General features: G+C 40.5%; 1 protein-coding gene across 1 annotated transcript; it reads left to right on the top strand.

Annotated features, from left to right (window-relative positions):
- Window positions 1–11,441: 11,441 nt before the first annotated feature.
- Window positions 11,442–11,795, top strand: LOC149189157 (ubiquitin-ribosomal protein eS31z fusion protein-like). The gene has a single exon (XM_089410143.1). The coding sequence runs from the start codon at window positions 11,442–11,444 to the stop codon at window positions 11,793–11,795; it is 354 nt and encodes a 117-aa protein (XP_089266269.1).
- Window positions 11,796–15,236: the final 3,441 nt, after the last annotated feature.

Raw genomic sequence — 15,236 nt, 5'->3', positions numbered from 1 at the left:
AAGGAGGGTTTTCTTCTTTGGCATGTTATGGACAAAAACCTCTCTCAGTTTTCCAAAATTCATCTTTGATTGCTCTGAAACGGCTTTTGAGTGAAACTTATCCCGATGTGTGGAACAAGGGATTTTGCCGAAATGAAGCGAAATGAAGGGGATAAGGGGCTTCTAAATTCTTGGGGAAATTTTTGGAAGTAGGGAGGGATGTTAAGAAGCAGGGGAAAGTGGAATCTTAGAGATTGAGTGAGGGGAAGGGGTCCAAAAGGGCAAAACACAGGCCCAACCTAGAAAATTGCCAAGTTGTAGCTAGAAACTAGGGTTTGTGCAAAAATGAGGAATTTGGCGGATCTAAGGGATGGGAAGCATTTAATAAGGTACTTTAAGGATAGGGGAAGGTGTATGAACATCTGGATACAAGTTTTGCCGATGATTTGACCGTCCAAGAGAAATTAGCTTTCAAAACCCTAGGAGAGGGAAATGACCCTGCCTAGGCGCAACTGAAGCATGGACAAGGTGTAAAATGACTCATTAAACACTGACATGATAATGACAACCCTATGAATGAGGATAAATTCAGCTGAATGGTGACATGGACCAACATTTGGACAACTTTAGAAGGAGTGAAAGCAAACCCTAGACCTAATGCCTAGTGACCAAATTTTGCTTGAAGACTCACTGAAATGACAAAATTTGACCTTGACACTTCAAAATCACTTTGTAAGAGCATATTTGATCACTGGAGGAAGGCTGAAAAGACTGACACTAACATTGGTTCCAATGGGGATGGTAGCTCCTTGGAGGTGCCAAGAACCTCAGACCTCTGGGAGAGCTGACCAGTGCTTTCATCCATTGGGCGATGGAGTTATTATTTTGAACGGATAACACAAAACCTTTGACACATTTATTGAATGAAACTTGACTAAAAATTGACTGAAACTTAACTGAAACTTGACTCAAACCGACTCGATGGCAAACTGAAATAACTTGAAAAACTCACTCAACAGACCAAACACAAATGACTCATGACTGACTTAAAACAAGACTTTTCAAAGCTTTTTGAAGGGCAGCAGTCCATCAAGATTTGAAATCATGATGACAACCACCTGTGTTTCTTACAAGACAATATACATCAAACTATATCAAAATGCCAATGCAACCAATCAAGCAGATGCCTTGTTTGATTCTCCTGATTAGATCTTCTGGTCAACAGTACAAACCTATCACTGGGCATCCAAAAACATAGTTGACCATGGCTGCAACAAAACACTGTAATAAACACTTTCACTACTGGCTGCAACAAACTTGCTAGAGGATCGTAAAAAACATGAAGATTTGCCATTGCCACCTCCTGCTGAAAGAACAAGGTGTCCTTTGTTTCAAATTCTAATCTGCCTTCATCATGTGCTTCGGTGAAAGTATGCTCATGGGCTTCAAAAAACTCTGAACAAATGGATGGGCAGATCTCTTCTTGGAAAAGCATTTCAGCACATGAAACATATGAAGAGGAATCTGAATGGAAATCCTAAATGTTTTGTTCTTCTATGGTGTGAATGTGTTGTAGGTCATCTTCATATGATATCACAACCAAATTATCAAGTTCCTTATTACATTCTTCAATATTATCAAGCACAATATTATCATTTACATCGTCTGCCACAAATTCACTCAAAGAAACTTCTTCACTTGCTTGAGCAAAGATCTCACCTTGCTGTTCATGAACATCTGAATCCAAAACTCTGTCTATGATCTCAACAGCAGAGCTCTCTTTGATGGGCTTCAGCACAAGATATGCTTGGTCCTCATAATTTGAATCTAGTTCTAAAGTAGCTGACTGGGCTGCATCACATTCTGAAATTGAATCTTGACTACCCTGCACGCTGTCTTCTTCTGTGGGCAGATCTGAAATAGAACCCTCTCTTTCATCATTTTCAACCATATGGCCATCTTCAACCTGCTGATCTTGATTCTGCTGCAAAATTTCCTGATCATCTTGATGGGTATCCACTAGGTTCTCTTCATGTTGCTGAAATGGATTCTCATACAGAGCCTCCATGATCTCAGCATCCATGAAATTATCATCTTCATAAAACTTCTCAAGGCTTTCAATAAAACTATAAGCATGCTTGCAACAGTCTTGAACTAAATTTAATGATGGATAAAAGTCCCTATATCTTTCAATAAACAAGGCATGAAAATCCTTTAAACAGTAAATACAAGCAGGCGACAAACTTTCATACCAAGATTGGGCTTCACCTTCCAGAGTGGCCAGGAATATCTTCATTAAACAATCTTCAGGAAAATCCACCTTCAACTTGCGAATATGCATATGAAATCTAACTAGATGTAAAGCAGCATCCTTCTTACCATCATCATTAAATATAGGCAGATTCCTTGACCAATCTACCTTTGGAATTTTATTTGGAAAACCAAGGATGTGATCTCCGCTCAAGGGAGCATATCTTCTTGTGATTCGGTCCATCTTGAAAAGCTCAAAGCTACTGATCTTCCTGCAGTGAAGTCACCATGAAGCATAGGTTGCTGGATTCTTCAGTGAAAAGAGTCGCCAGGTGAATGATTTCAGCCTTGTCAGTGTCTGATCGTTGTCCACTATCAACAATCAAATCTGAACTCGATACATGTACTGGGGTAAAATGCAAATGAAGTGCTATATTCACAAGCTCACGGAGATTGACTGAAGCAGCGTTTATCTACTTCCGCTTATGCAAAGCAAAAGCGTTTCGAAGGCTACCTGGCATAACTTCAGGCTCCGTCTAAGACTTATGAAACCAACACATCAATCCACAAACAAGTTTGTTCTCCCCAGTATGGTCGCCAATATGTTAGCGCTTGAAATTTCACCTCAGGCTGAGAAAGGTAAACTTCAAGGCAACATCAAACCACTTAGCCTCGTAGCTAGCCCTACGGGGCAGGAGAGGGCTCTCTCCGGTCTATCTCGGTAAAGATCTTCAACGGGCGAGATAGCCAATGAGGAAACACTGATTTTAGGCTAGTAAACTGATCAAAAGGTTTAATTTGGGATTTTTAGGGTTTTGGTGGAAAGTTGGGGAAAGGCAATTCTGGGTGCGGGGATTGGACACAGTTTTTGCAGGGAGTTCTTTGGGGCGAGGTAGGAAACAGTATTGATGCCTTTGATAGAGGTGGATGGACGAGAATGACCGCGAGGAGTTAAGGAGAGCAAGCAATAACCTTGAATTCCCCTTAAACAGTTGAAAACATTGATATTAAGCAAACTTAAAAGCAGAGCATGACAGTCATGAATTCTACTTTAACACTTCATTTGCCTAATTTGCAGAAGGAAAAGTAAGGAAATGATTCACATAACACACTTACAAGTACAAAGAGAAAAACACCATCAACACATGTGACCACAAGAATCCCAAAAAGGACTGCAAAACCCTGGTCTTTCTTCCTTTGCCAAAATTGCAGAGATACAATGAGTAATACAGTAGAGCTTCTCCATCAAGAGTCCAACCCTTCCAACCTCTGAAAATGACTAAGAAAATACATAATATAGGCAAGCTAACACCTTTCCTTGCCTCTAGGGGTCGAGCTCATCCTTCTAGGAGCTGTTTCAACCAATTCTAAACTGAGCACTAAAATCTAGGCAATCAAAACAACTTGCCTCTATAAGCTAGGAAACCAATTCATTCATTAAATTTTACCTATCTTATGAATGAATCTTCTAGAAAAGATAAATAAGTGTCTAAACATCATAAAATTACATCATTTACAACAAGGAGGATGAAAATCAACTCCAAAAAGTCAAATCCAGTCAAAACTGCGTTTTGCTGAGCTGTAGGTTGAATTCTTGTGCAAACTGCCTGATGGGTCGCGCGCAATTCCTGGATGGGTCGCGCGCATTTGGAGGCACTTTTGAGGCACTTCCAGGTGTCCAAATGAGGCAAAAGTGGGCTTGTTGGAAAGATCTGGATGTCTACTTTCCAACCCAAGTGGAATTTCTGAATTTGGTTGTCATTTGCCCCTCAAAAATTGCAATCTCACAAGACTGCTTCTTGTGTGTCAAAAATGTGGCAGAAAGTCATTTTTTGCTTGTTTTTTGACTTTCTAGAGGCCCAAAACTTGGTGAAATTTCTTGGTAATGGCTGAGCAAGTGTAACTTTCCATGACAAATCCAGAAATGCTGAGTTTTTCCACAATGGAGTTGCCAAACGAAAGGGTCGCGTGCGGCGCGCGACCCATCGGTGAAGAAAACCTGTTTTTTGCCAGAAAAATCACAAATCACCCAAAATGCTCAAAATTTTTTGAAATTTGTGATGGAGTTGAGTTATTTAGTATCATGCTCCTTCAAAGAAGCCTCAACCAAGATGTGGAGGGGGTCGGGCCTTTTCCGTCGTTTTAGTACCTTGGCCAACCTCCTTGGATCTAGCGATTGCAATTTTGACATTTCTCTAAAACCATGACACCTGTACAAAAAGTGAAGGAGGTTTTTCTTCTTTGGCATGTTATGGACAAAAACCTCTCTCAGTTTTCCAAAATTCATCTTTGATTGCTCTGAAACGGCTTTTGAGTGAAACTTATCCCGATGTGTGGAACAAGGGATTTTGCCGAAATGAAGCGAAATGAAGAGGATAAGGGGCTTCTAAATTCTTGGGGAAATTTTTGGAAGTAGGGAGGGATGTTAGGAAGCAGGGGAAAGTGGAATCTCAGATATTGAGTGAGGAAAAGGGGTCCAAAAGGGCAAAACACAGGCCCAACCTAGAAAATTGCCAAGTTGTAGCTAGAAATTAGGGTTTGTGCAAAAATGAGGAATTTGGCGGATCTAAGGGATGGGAAGCATTTAATAAGGTACTTTAAGGATAGGGGAAGGTGTATGAACATCTGGATACAAGTTTTGCCGATAATTTGACCGTCCAAGAGAAATTAGCTTTCAAAACCCTAGGAGAGGGAAATGACCCTGCCTAAGCGCAACTGAAGCATGGACAAGGTGTAAAATGACTCATTAAACACTGACATGATAATGACAACCCTATGAATGAGGATAAACTCAGCTGAATGGTGACATGGACCAACATTTGGACAACTTTAGAAGGAGTGAAAGCAAACCCTAGACCTAATGCCTAGTGACCAAATTTTTCTTGAAGACTCACTGAAATGACAAAATTTGACCTTGACACTTCAAAATCACTTTGTAAGAGCATATTTGATCACTGGAGGAAGGCTGAAAAGACTGATACTAACAGGCTGGAAAGAGTGTTGAGGACCCCATAGTTCTTTTAGAATAGCCTTGCCAATCTTCTCTTCAATGATTGCTCTTGCTCTTGCTCGGGCTTTGTCTTCACCTCAGCTCTGATACCATGTTAAGTTATGGTATGTTCTATGCTTATAACAGTTTACTTCTTTTTCTTATTATATCCAACCGATTAGCAATCACATGTACATAAAGTAAAGTGCAGATAGAACATTAAACGATCGACAGAAAACAAGCCAAGACAAGAGACACAAGATGTGGCGGCTAGCCAGGGACAAACCCCACAATGTGTGGGGAAACCCTTTGATCAAATCTTCTTTTATCTTCAATAATTCAGCAGAGAGAAATAGTACAATAAATCTGATTCATATCAGCAGTAGCAAACCCTAGATCAGTAGCATCAGTATTAGCGGCTTCATTATCAAACTAGGGCAGACCATATCTCACAAACCGACAGTCGGATTGACTTCATTCCACCACCAAAGGTTTCGGCTTCCAGAGGAGGTTCAGATGAACCTACAGCGCAGTTCAGATGAGGAGATCTTCTAGGCCACGCAAGTCAATCTTTACTTCTGCAGTTGCAGCTTCAGTTTCAGTAGTTTCCGGCTTCAAACTAGAGCAGTCGATATCTTGCAAACCGTTCGTCGGATTGACTTCATTCCACCACCAAAAGTTGCGACTTTCAAAGGAGGTTCAGATGAACCTACAGCGCAGTTCAGATGAGAAGATCTTCTAGGCCACGCAAGTCAATCTTTACTTCTGCAGTTGCAGCTTCAGTTTCAGCAATTTCTGGCTTCAAACTAGGGCAGTCGATATCTTGCAAACCATTCGTCGGATTGACTTCATTCCACCACCAAAAGTTGCGGCTTTCAAAGGAGGTTCAGATGAACCTACAGTGCAGTTCCAAAGAGGAGATCTTCTAGGCCACGCAAGTCAATATTTACTTCTGCAGTTGCAGCTTCAGTTTCAGCAGTTTCCGGCTTCACATGTGTGAGAGAGAGAGACCCATTTCAACGCAGTAGAGAAGAGACTCATATCTGCGCAGTAGAGATAGAGAGATGTGATAAGATGAGTGAGTCCAAATGAGGAAAAGTCCTCTTATATTTATACACAACATTGGTGGGTGAATAAATGCGACTGTTGGGCTTATGAGCCTACATGAGTTGTAGGTCGGCTTGATAATAATTCCATAATCAAAATAAATTCATATCTCCATGAATACTTATCGAAATTGGATGATCTTTATATCAATCCTACACCTCTCGACGAGAGGAATCTGATAAAAATATTATTAGCCATAAATAAGTGACCCACATGAAGTTTTGCCCTGGTTGCCAATTTTAACAATAAATGAAGAACAACAAAGAAGTAGACTTGAAGCCGATACAACAAGATGAAAAAAGAAGTTGATGACAAAATGAATGGAACCCTGGACTTGAGTAAAAGGTAAAAAGAATAAAGAAATAGAAGAGAAGCAATCAAAAGGAACATGAGAGAAGCAAAAGAAGAAGAAAAACGAGGATTAATATACAAGCAAGAAGAAGGACATGAAGGTAAATGGTAGTATCGTGTGTTAAGAATTTAGATAGTGAATCCATAAGAAAACATCCCTAAGCATCCTGAATAATGTATTTATGAAAAGGAAATTTTTTTATTCGATATGGAAAGAAAAGGGCTAGATGGGCCTGAATAAAAAATTAAATTGAATGTCTTCGAGTCAATGTGATGAAATGCCTAATGAGGTAAGTATACCCCCATTGAAAGAGGCATTAGTTCTTAATAACCACTTGCCATGAGAGAGGAAGTGGTGCTCAATAACCACTTGTTGTGAGAGAGGAAGGTTTTGGTCATCCAAAACCACTTGATGTAATGTATGTTTGTGGTTGGCTAAAACCAATGGTTACAGGTAAGCTAAAAAAGCCAAGTTGATGAACGATGATGATATGGGGGGAGTTGAATGTACAAGTATAAAGATAGGTTGTTAAACGAATTACAAGAAAAGGTTTCCTATAGAACCAGCCAATGCAATGGCTAGCAACCCATGTATTTCGGTCGATGGTTACTTTTTTATATGGACTTCAACAAACACACTATTTATGGTTTGCAAGTACAAGATGAAAGTGAAGATAAATGAAATAGCCCAAAGAGGAAGAGAACAAACAAAAGACTGAAGATGAAGATGGGACCACTTCAAAAGGATAGCTAAAGATAGAGAAATCACAAGTACTCATTAAGGGAAAGTATGATGAGATAACTCCTACTTGTGAATTATATTTAATATCTAAATTTACAAAATAGGAGTCTATGAAAGAATGAGAGATTAAGAGAAATGAGTGACGTTAGGGGTGAATATTACTTAAAAGATTTATGCAAAGATTCATGGAGATATTGTAGAGGAAGTTAAGGAAATGGTTTCAACAAAAAATCTAATTTTGACATAATTGTTATGGTCACCTATCATTCAATGTTGTGACAATTTATATAATACGAACACACACAGGAACAGTTTTCAAATATAATTTCCCCCTTTTCGTTTCTTGCATATAATTCTTTGTCCTTTGTTTCGTGATTGGCTACTATAGCCAACACTCTTGAACCCAAAGGTCAACGAGTTACCTTGTGCCCCTGACAACCTCCAGACCCAGCAAATGTTGACATCGCATCATAGAAGGTGGGGAACCAGTGCAAATTGAAAGGTAAGGGTGAAGAGAGAAGAAGAGGATACAAGGTACAAACATTAAATCATGTGAAATACTTTGTAAACCTTGGAGGAGGAACCACAAAAAGCACCAGGGGAGTCAATGCTAAGCCAAATAATAGAGGAATAGTCCATGACACCACCAAAATGTCTAAATGACGTCGATTACCTAATGCTCACCCCTTTCCTTGCCATGAGAGATTTGTTGTCATATCTCTAGCGTGCATGATGATGATTTCTGGAGGAATGGGTTTCTGAAGTATTTTTTCAAGTCAAAAAATTGTGAAATTAAACTCATCGCCTCATTTGCATCCAAACTCCATCGATAAGATTGCTAGGTTTGTGGATCATCAACCCCCCACGTCCCCTCCATGGTCACAACCCTTAATTTCCTCACATGCATCATGATTAAGCACTCATAGTGGAGGTCAAGGATGTATACGTTATCTCTAGAAGCACCATGGTTAGGAAGAATGCATAAAAGTCTTTTGGCCAACAATGATGGTTTGAATAACAATCAACTTGGAAAAGCTCCTAGAGATGCTTTACCTTCAACAATCTAGTGTTTATGTCTTTACTTAAAGTGCAGCCATTAGAACATAACCTGTTGTAGCAACAAGATATTTGGATTTAGGAGATATAACCAATATGGGGGTGCAGCTTTAGATGATATATAGTATAACTGGCAAAATATCCAAGCTTTTTAGAGTGATTTTGAGTGCTTCTAAGTTCTAATGACCTTTTAGTTGAACTATTAACAACTATTTCATGATTTTTCTCATATCAACTTAGAAAAGCTCTTGGAGATGCTTCAAATTCCATAATTTATTGCTTATTTCCTATTTAATTCCAAACTCAAAGTGCATCCTGTTACCCACCAAAAGTGCATGACACCATGGGAGAAATTTTCTCCCATTTATCTCTTCAACCAGTTGTCAGCAAACCCCCTAACAGCCATCAGTGTAGCCAATACATTATGTCATTTAATCTTTGCTCCCTACATCAGTCATATGTCCCCTCGCCCATTTGTCGAGACCATATGTTAGAAGTTTGGCAATCTGACCCAAAAGGTATGTTTTCATTGTGCAATAGGGTGCTTATGCTTGTTTTTCATTTGGGCATCTTGGGCATGGATTATTAGGTGACTTGGAAGAAGGAAGGGCTTTGACCATAGTTTTGTTCCTTCACTTTAAATGGGGGGTTAATCCTCAATCCTAGTCCTGTGGGATCTCCCCTATCGACCTACAGTTTCAAGAAGGGGACTACTTGGGAAACCCCGATTTTGGTAGCATGGTCTCATTTCCCATTCCACATTTTTCACTCCCCTCCGCACATTACAAGCCCTATTTCAACATTTTCCTTCTCTGGGTCCAGAAGGTGCTAGAACTTCCCCTTTCCCTTGTCCACATATCTAGGTTGGGCCTGGAAATGTTTCCCTAGAGATCAATGCCGCTAAAAGAACAATAAAAGAATATCATGGCCACAAGCAAGAAACAAAAGAAAGAATATTATAAAATGAAAAATATGGCTAAGACATTTAATCTAGAATGTGGGCAAAATCCAAACATGACCTCTACCCCTAATCATATCCATCACCCTAGTTCCTAGGGCCCCATGAGTGCCATCATATCATTATGGAACCCCACGCATGTCCCAACCCCTGGTGGGCGATGAATTGCCCCACCTTAACAAGCTTGGTTCACTTAGATGCACTAATGAATTATTGTATCTAATGGTGATGATGCAACACTAGACATTATATGTAATTAGTAGGTGGTTTCATCGTGGGCTGTGAAACTTAATTAGGGCCCATAGCCACCAAAGGATCATATTGACACCCCTAGGTGAAGTCTTAAGAGGCATGGGACTCCCATCCTGTGCAGAGCATCATTTCATGTAATGGGCACCTTCATCACCCTCAGAAGTTTGCTCATTGCCCCACATTATTCGAGAGATGGTGCACTTCAACCAGTGTGCCTCGACCAGCCTAGCATGTACCATGTGATGTGGCAGCTAAACAAAGGCCCAGAGGAGGTTTTGTCTCACCCCTTGAGACATGGGAGGGCAAGTACCATCTTTATAGGCCTCAGTATTGGAGCATTACAGGCTATTCTATCATCAAGAGATCCATGGAACCAGTTTTTGTGCCCCAAACACAATATGGAGCACCACATGATGACTTACATGGAGACTGAGGGGCCATCCCCTTGTTTGAGATTTATGGAGCCCTATCACTCATTTTGGCAGAAAGAGAACTCAATGTGGCCTTCCAACAACCCTCCATCAGCACAACATCATCATTTCGGCTTGCATTTGGATGGCTAATTCATAATTTTGTTAAACTACTTGGTCGCCTTGTGACCAAGGGATGTATCTTGCTCATTTTTATAATGTTGAGGGGCTTACGCTAATAAATCGACCTAATAGGACTCATATAGATAGAAATTAACTTCATTTGCATTGGATCATCATCACACTTGGGAATTTCGGCTTTCTTAGCAAATTCACACTTGTTCTTGGATTGGCTATTGGATGATCTTGGATGCATTTCGATATTTGGAGTTGAAATTTTGATATTTTTGGGACTATGGAGCTATCTCTTGAAATGTGGATGGATATACCATATTGTCATCTTCTAAGTGATTTTTGTTGAAGTTCTTCTTGAAATAATGTCTAATGTATGGAATTGTCGCAACTAGGTTAATGCTATATTGTGCCCTAATTGTTGAAGATTTATTTTTGAAAGCTATTTGGTTTGCAATTGCATATGTTTCTCATAATATGACATGTGGTGAATGGATAGTTTTATTAGATTCCTGGATCTGTTGCACAATGGACGGAATGATGGCAAGGGTTTACTCTACCGCAAGTACAGTCGAGGCCTGGTCAAACATAGCGAAAACGGATGGCGGGGAGATTGGTGACCTCCAGTCAAGGTTGGCCTTTCAGAGCAGCAAAACCTTTAGGGCTTTCTCCATTCAAGAAATCATAATTGGGCCATGGATCTGGTTAGTGGTTTGGACTGGTAGGGGTTGTTGAGAAATCACTCTACAATAGGTATTTGCATGCGATGTGGATCTAAGTCTTCTGCACTGGCAGTGAATCCTCTCTGACAGTACTGTGATCTCTGATGGAGAGGAGATAAAGGAGCTCTAGAAATGTTTGATCGCTCACAACAACGCATATTTTGCGTTTATCTTTTTTGTAAGATCTATTAGGTTATTGTTTGGGTCTGTGGTTTTAGATGGTGAGGGATGCCAAGAAATCACTCTGCAGCAGATTCCTTCACTTTCGGTGGTTGCATGCAGGATGCTTTCATGCAATAGGGATCCAAGACTCCTTGCTTGGCAGAGGGACCACTCTTTTCATAACAAAGCCCAGATCTATCATTTTGACCCAGATCTAGAGGAGAAACAAGTAGAGAGGAGACCACAATGCTTAGATCTAGATCCGAAGGAGTTGTTCCGGGTCTTTGTCAAAACCCTTAATGGGAAATCGATCTTGCTAAGAGTTCGGAGAATGGATCTAGTGAAAGATATGAAGCATTTTATTCAAAATATCTCAAGTATACCAGCGTCTTTACAAAGTCTGATTTTTGCAGGAAAGGTGTTGCAGGATGCTTTTCAACTGGAAGACTATGGCATTCAAAGGAACTCTACCATTATCCTAAATTTAAGATTGCAAGGCGGAGCCCCAGAAGCAAGCATTCCGCCTAGATCATCTTTTGCTAGCAAGGGTCTAGTTTCATTTAAGGAAGATTTGAGAGGGAAAACTACCACAACAGAGAAACAATCCCCAAATTTGTCAATTCCAGGTCCGTACATAGTAGAGAAGCTGAAGAAAGCTCCAGATCTTTCAATTAAATTTCCATAGGTGAGCACTCTTTTCACTATTTTACAAGCCAAAGCTATCATATGCTAATTTAATAGTTTCTGGCCCAAATCTGAAGAAATACATCAATGGATCTTCCTCAATTGGACTAAAGATTGTGATATTTACCTATGCGCGAAGCATTTTTCCATGGTCCACTTAAATAATCAGAATATTTGGAATATGTCATAAATGAGGGGACCATGGTTTTGGGGAAGAGCAGGTGTCTTTGTAACTCCATGGTTTTCCAGATTCGATGCCAATACAATGGTGGTTACAAAAATGTCGGTATGGGTAATTTTACATAATCTTCCTTTTCCTTTCTCGCACCACCAAGTCCTAGAAGGCATCGGGAATTATTTGGGCCCTTGGGGAGATTTCTAAAGATAGACCAAGGAATGGAAAAATATATCTTCACGTTTGCATGCATATGTGTGGAGATGGACTTAAGTAAAAGCCTTCCAAATCGTATCCATCTAACACACGAAGACTTCATGTGGACACAATAGTTAGATTTTGAAAACACTGCTTTCAAGTGTCGGATTTGCCACCAAACAAGACATTTGCAGAATACATGTCCTCAAGCGAAGAAAAGGACAAAGAAAAGGTCGCAAAAGCCAAAAGGATGCCAATTTCCAGACCCGCACTCTTATGACGAAGAAGAAGAAGAAATGGAAGAGAGCCAAGGGATGTTTTTTTATTTCCAAAGAAAAATCGTAATTTTATTAATTAAAACAAAATTACATGTTGCAAATACTATGGCACATTGCATCAGCAGTCTAGCTACTGATCAAAGATCATGAAAAGAAACAAGAAATAAATGTACAGATGGGGGAAAAGTCAAGCTTTTTGCCCTTTTTCCTTCTCAACCTTTCTACACCCCCCTGAGTCTCTATTGGAGATATAAGTGCTAGCATTGTGTCAGCCACAGGTTGTGGGTTTTCTTTATCAGAATCTGATGTGTCTGATATGGGTAGCTGTTTGGATCCACTGATATCCATTGATTCTGGTATCTTTACTGTCTGAGAGTCTATAGGTTCTTGTGGATTTATGTCTTCCACTTCTGGTTCTTTGTTCATCTGATTGGTCTCGCTGGGAATGACATGTTCCACATCTTCTTCCTCCTTGTCATCTGAGAGTGGTGGAAGATATTGCCATCCCTTGGTTGGTTTCCCTATTTTCTTCTTCCTACGAGTGTCTTTTTTGGCTGTTGGACACGTGTTTTGTAGGTGTCCCATTTGCCGGGAGATTCTGCATCTGAATGTTGTATTTTCATAATCTAAAACCTGTGTCCAGTGCCTCTGTCTATACTTCAGTTGAATTTGATCTGGCAAACCTCTGTTGAGGTCTACTTCCACACATATTCGTGCAAAAGTGTAGATTCTTTCCTCCAGTCTTTGGGTGTCCATTTTGATGTAGCGCCTAATAGTGTTACCAATTCCTGCAAGTACTTGTTGATTCCAGAGATGTATTGGGAGGTTATGCAGTCGAACCCAAACAGGCATCCTAGAGACAACCATTGTATTTGCATCAAAATATGGGAACCATGGTGTGACGAAGAGTCCTGTAGACCCCCAAAACCAAGTTCCTTCCTGTATTGTTAAATCTCTAGCTGCTGCTGTAGAAAAGTTTACTATGAAGAACCCCTTGGAGCAGAGATGTATTTCACATTGTGTAGTCCAATTTGTGAAAATCCAATGAAATTAATCGACAGGTTTGGGCCAAAAATAGTTGAATCTACATATTAGTGCTTGCCTTTCATATATAGTGCAATGGTCATCTGTTTCTGGTTCATCTATGCTGAATTTTGGGGTATAATTCACTTGTTCCATGATATATGGCCTTAGATCCATACTTGTTTGATTTGGTGTTGCTTCGGCTGTATTTTTCCTCTAAAGAATGTTTTTTAAGGATATACCTCCAATTTTTTTCCCGTGTTGAGTTCCTACATTTTTTGTTGTGTAATTCCCACTTCCTTCACCTCTATAAGGATTTCTATTGTTGTCTGCCATGCCACCTCTTATTCTCAGATTTAGAATTATTGTTGACAAAGATGCAATTTTGTAATCCCTGCGGTGCTTTGTGTCCTGGAGTACTCTGCCCTCATGTATCAGATTTTGTGAGCTGGTGGGATATCCCACTTGTTGCAAGATAAGATTCTTCAATTTCTTCACAAATTCGATCCCATTTACCTAGAGTAAATGTGTTTTCCTGGCAGGGATTTTTACAAGAAGTTGGAAACTGTGGGTACTTACCGGAGATCCAGATTTTCCTGCCGACTGAGGATATCTTGTCCAAGGATCTGCATTCCCTACGGTGTGGCTGCTGCTTCCCTTGGAGTGATCCTCCTTGCTGGTCTTGGGTCCATCCTCTACGTTCTCGGATTCCCCTTTGTTTCGTAGAAACGGCGCCATCACCATCTCTGCCTTGTACCCTACTGCTCTTATAACCCAGGAAACGTGGTCTCCCCTCCGTTGCATTTTTGTTGTCTCTGGAAACGAAAGCCATCTGGAGAAGAACTTGTCAATATGCGCCCAGTAGGGATTAGGCTTCAAAGACAGCATGGATGCATCCTGCGTTTGTAACAATTCTAGATCCACCGACGCCATGTCGCAGGCTTCAAGGTCACTGGTGCAAAATTCATCATTCCAGCCAAGGAAATCGAGAAGGCTCAAGATCCACTGAGATCGCGCCGCAAGCAACCCCATGGCCTTCCCATGGCCGATCGAATGGCCGTCCATGGTCCATCCTTCAGCCTTTCTCTGTTCACGGGCTACTACACCCTGGGCGGTTTTGTCCTTGGTTGAAAGAGGGCTTTCTTCATCTCTCGCACCCATATTCTTCTCCAGGGATTCCTTGGGAACATCTGTGTGTACGGGGAGCTCTACTCCCCTTCTTTTTCCTGTTTCCGATCTCCTGCTGCCATGAATCCTGACCATTCTATTTGCAAGAAAACCCTTCTTTCGAGAGGGCGATACTCTATCCCCAAATATGGCATAGGGCGTGATCATGGTCAAAAATCCTACCCCATCTTGCAGATCAGCAATGGGTTTCACGCGAAACCCCTGAATCGAACCAGCCATATGCGCTGCCATGGAGATCGAACCCGGATCTGCAAAGAAAACCCTAGCCGTCGCTCGTCAGTCTTCCCTCCGTTAGCTCAAATCTACAGGGGTTATACTGTCACCAAGGGATGTTATTATTGCACATTATTTTATTATTTGGGGCTCAATTAGGCCAAATTAGGCAATCAAACTCCTTATTGATTGTATAAATAGAAGTGAGATGATTCATTTTGATCATCATCACTTGGATTGGATTAGTATCTCTTATGAGATTTTCGCACTTTTTGTTGGGATGAATTTTTGGAGATTTTCTTGATGCACTATGATGTTTGGATTTCAGTATTGTCTATGGAGCGTCTCTAATGCGAAGTTGATAAAT

This window comes from Pinus tabuliformis, chromosome 3_1, assembly GCF_031772625.1.
Source record: "Pinus tabuliformis cultivar Carrire ecotype Pingquan chromosome 3_1, CPIR1, whole genome shotgun sequence".
NCBI classification, from domain to species: domain Eukaryota; kingdom Viridiplantae; phylum Streptophyta; class Pinopsida; order Pinales; family Pinaceae; genus Pinus; species Pinus tabuliformis.
The sequence above is the reverse complement of the archived record's forward strand: the minus strand, read 5'-3'. Positions and strand labels throughout refer to the sequence as shown.

Excerpts from the sequence above, each read along its gene's own strand:
- LOC149189157 (XM_089410143.1), top strand. The coding sequence starts at position 11,442 with ATGGATCTAGTGAAAGATATGAAGCATTTTATTCAAAATATCTCAAGT.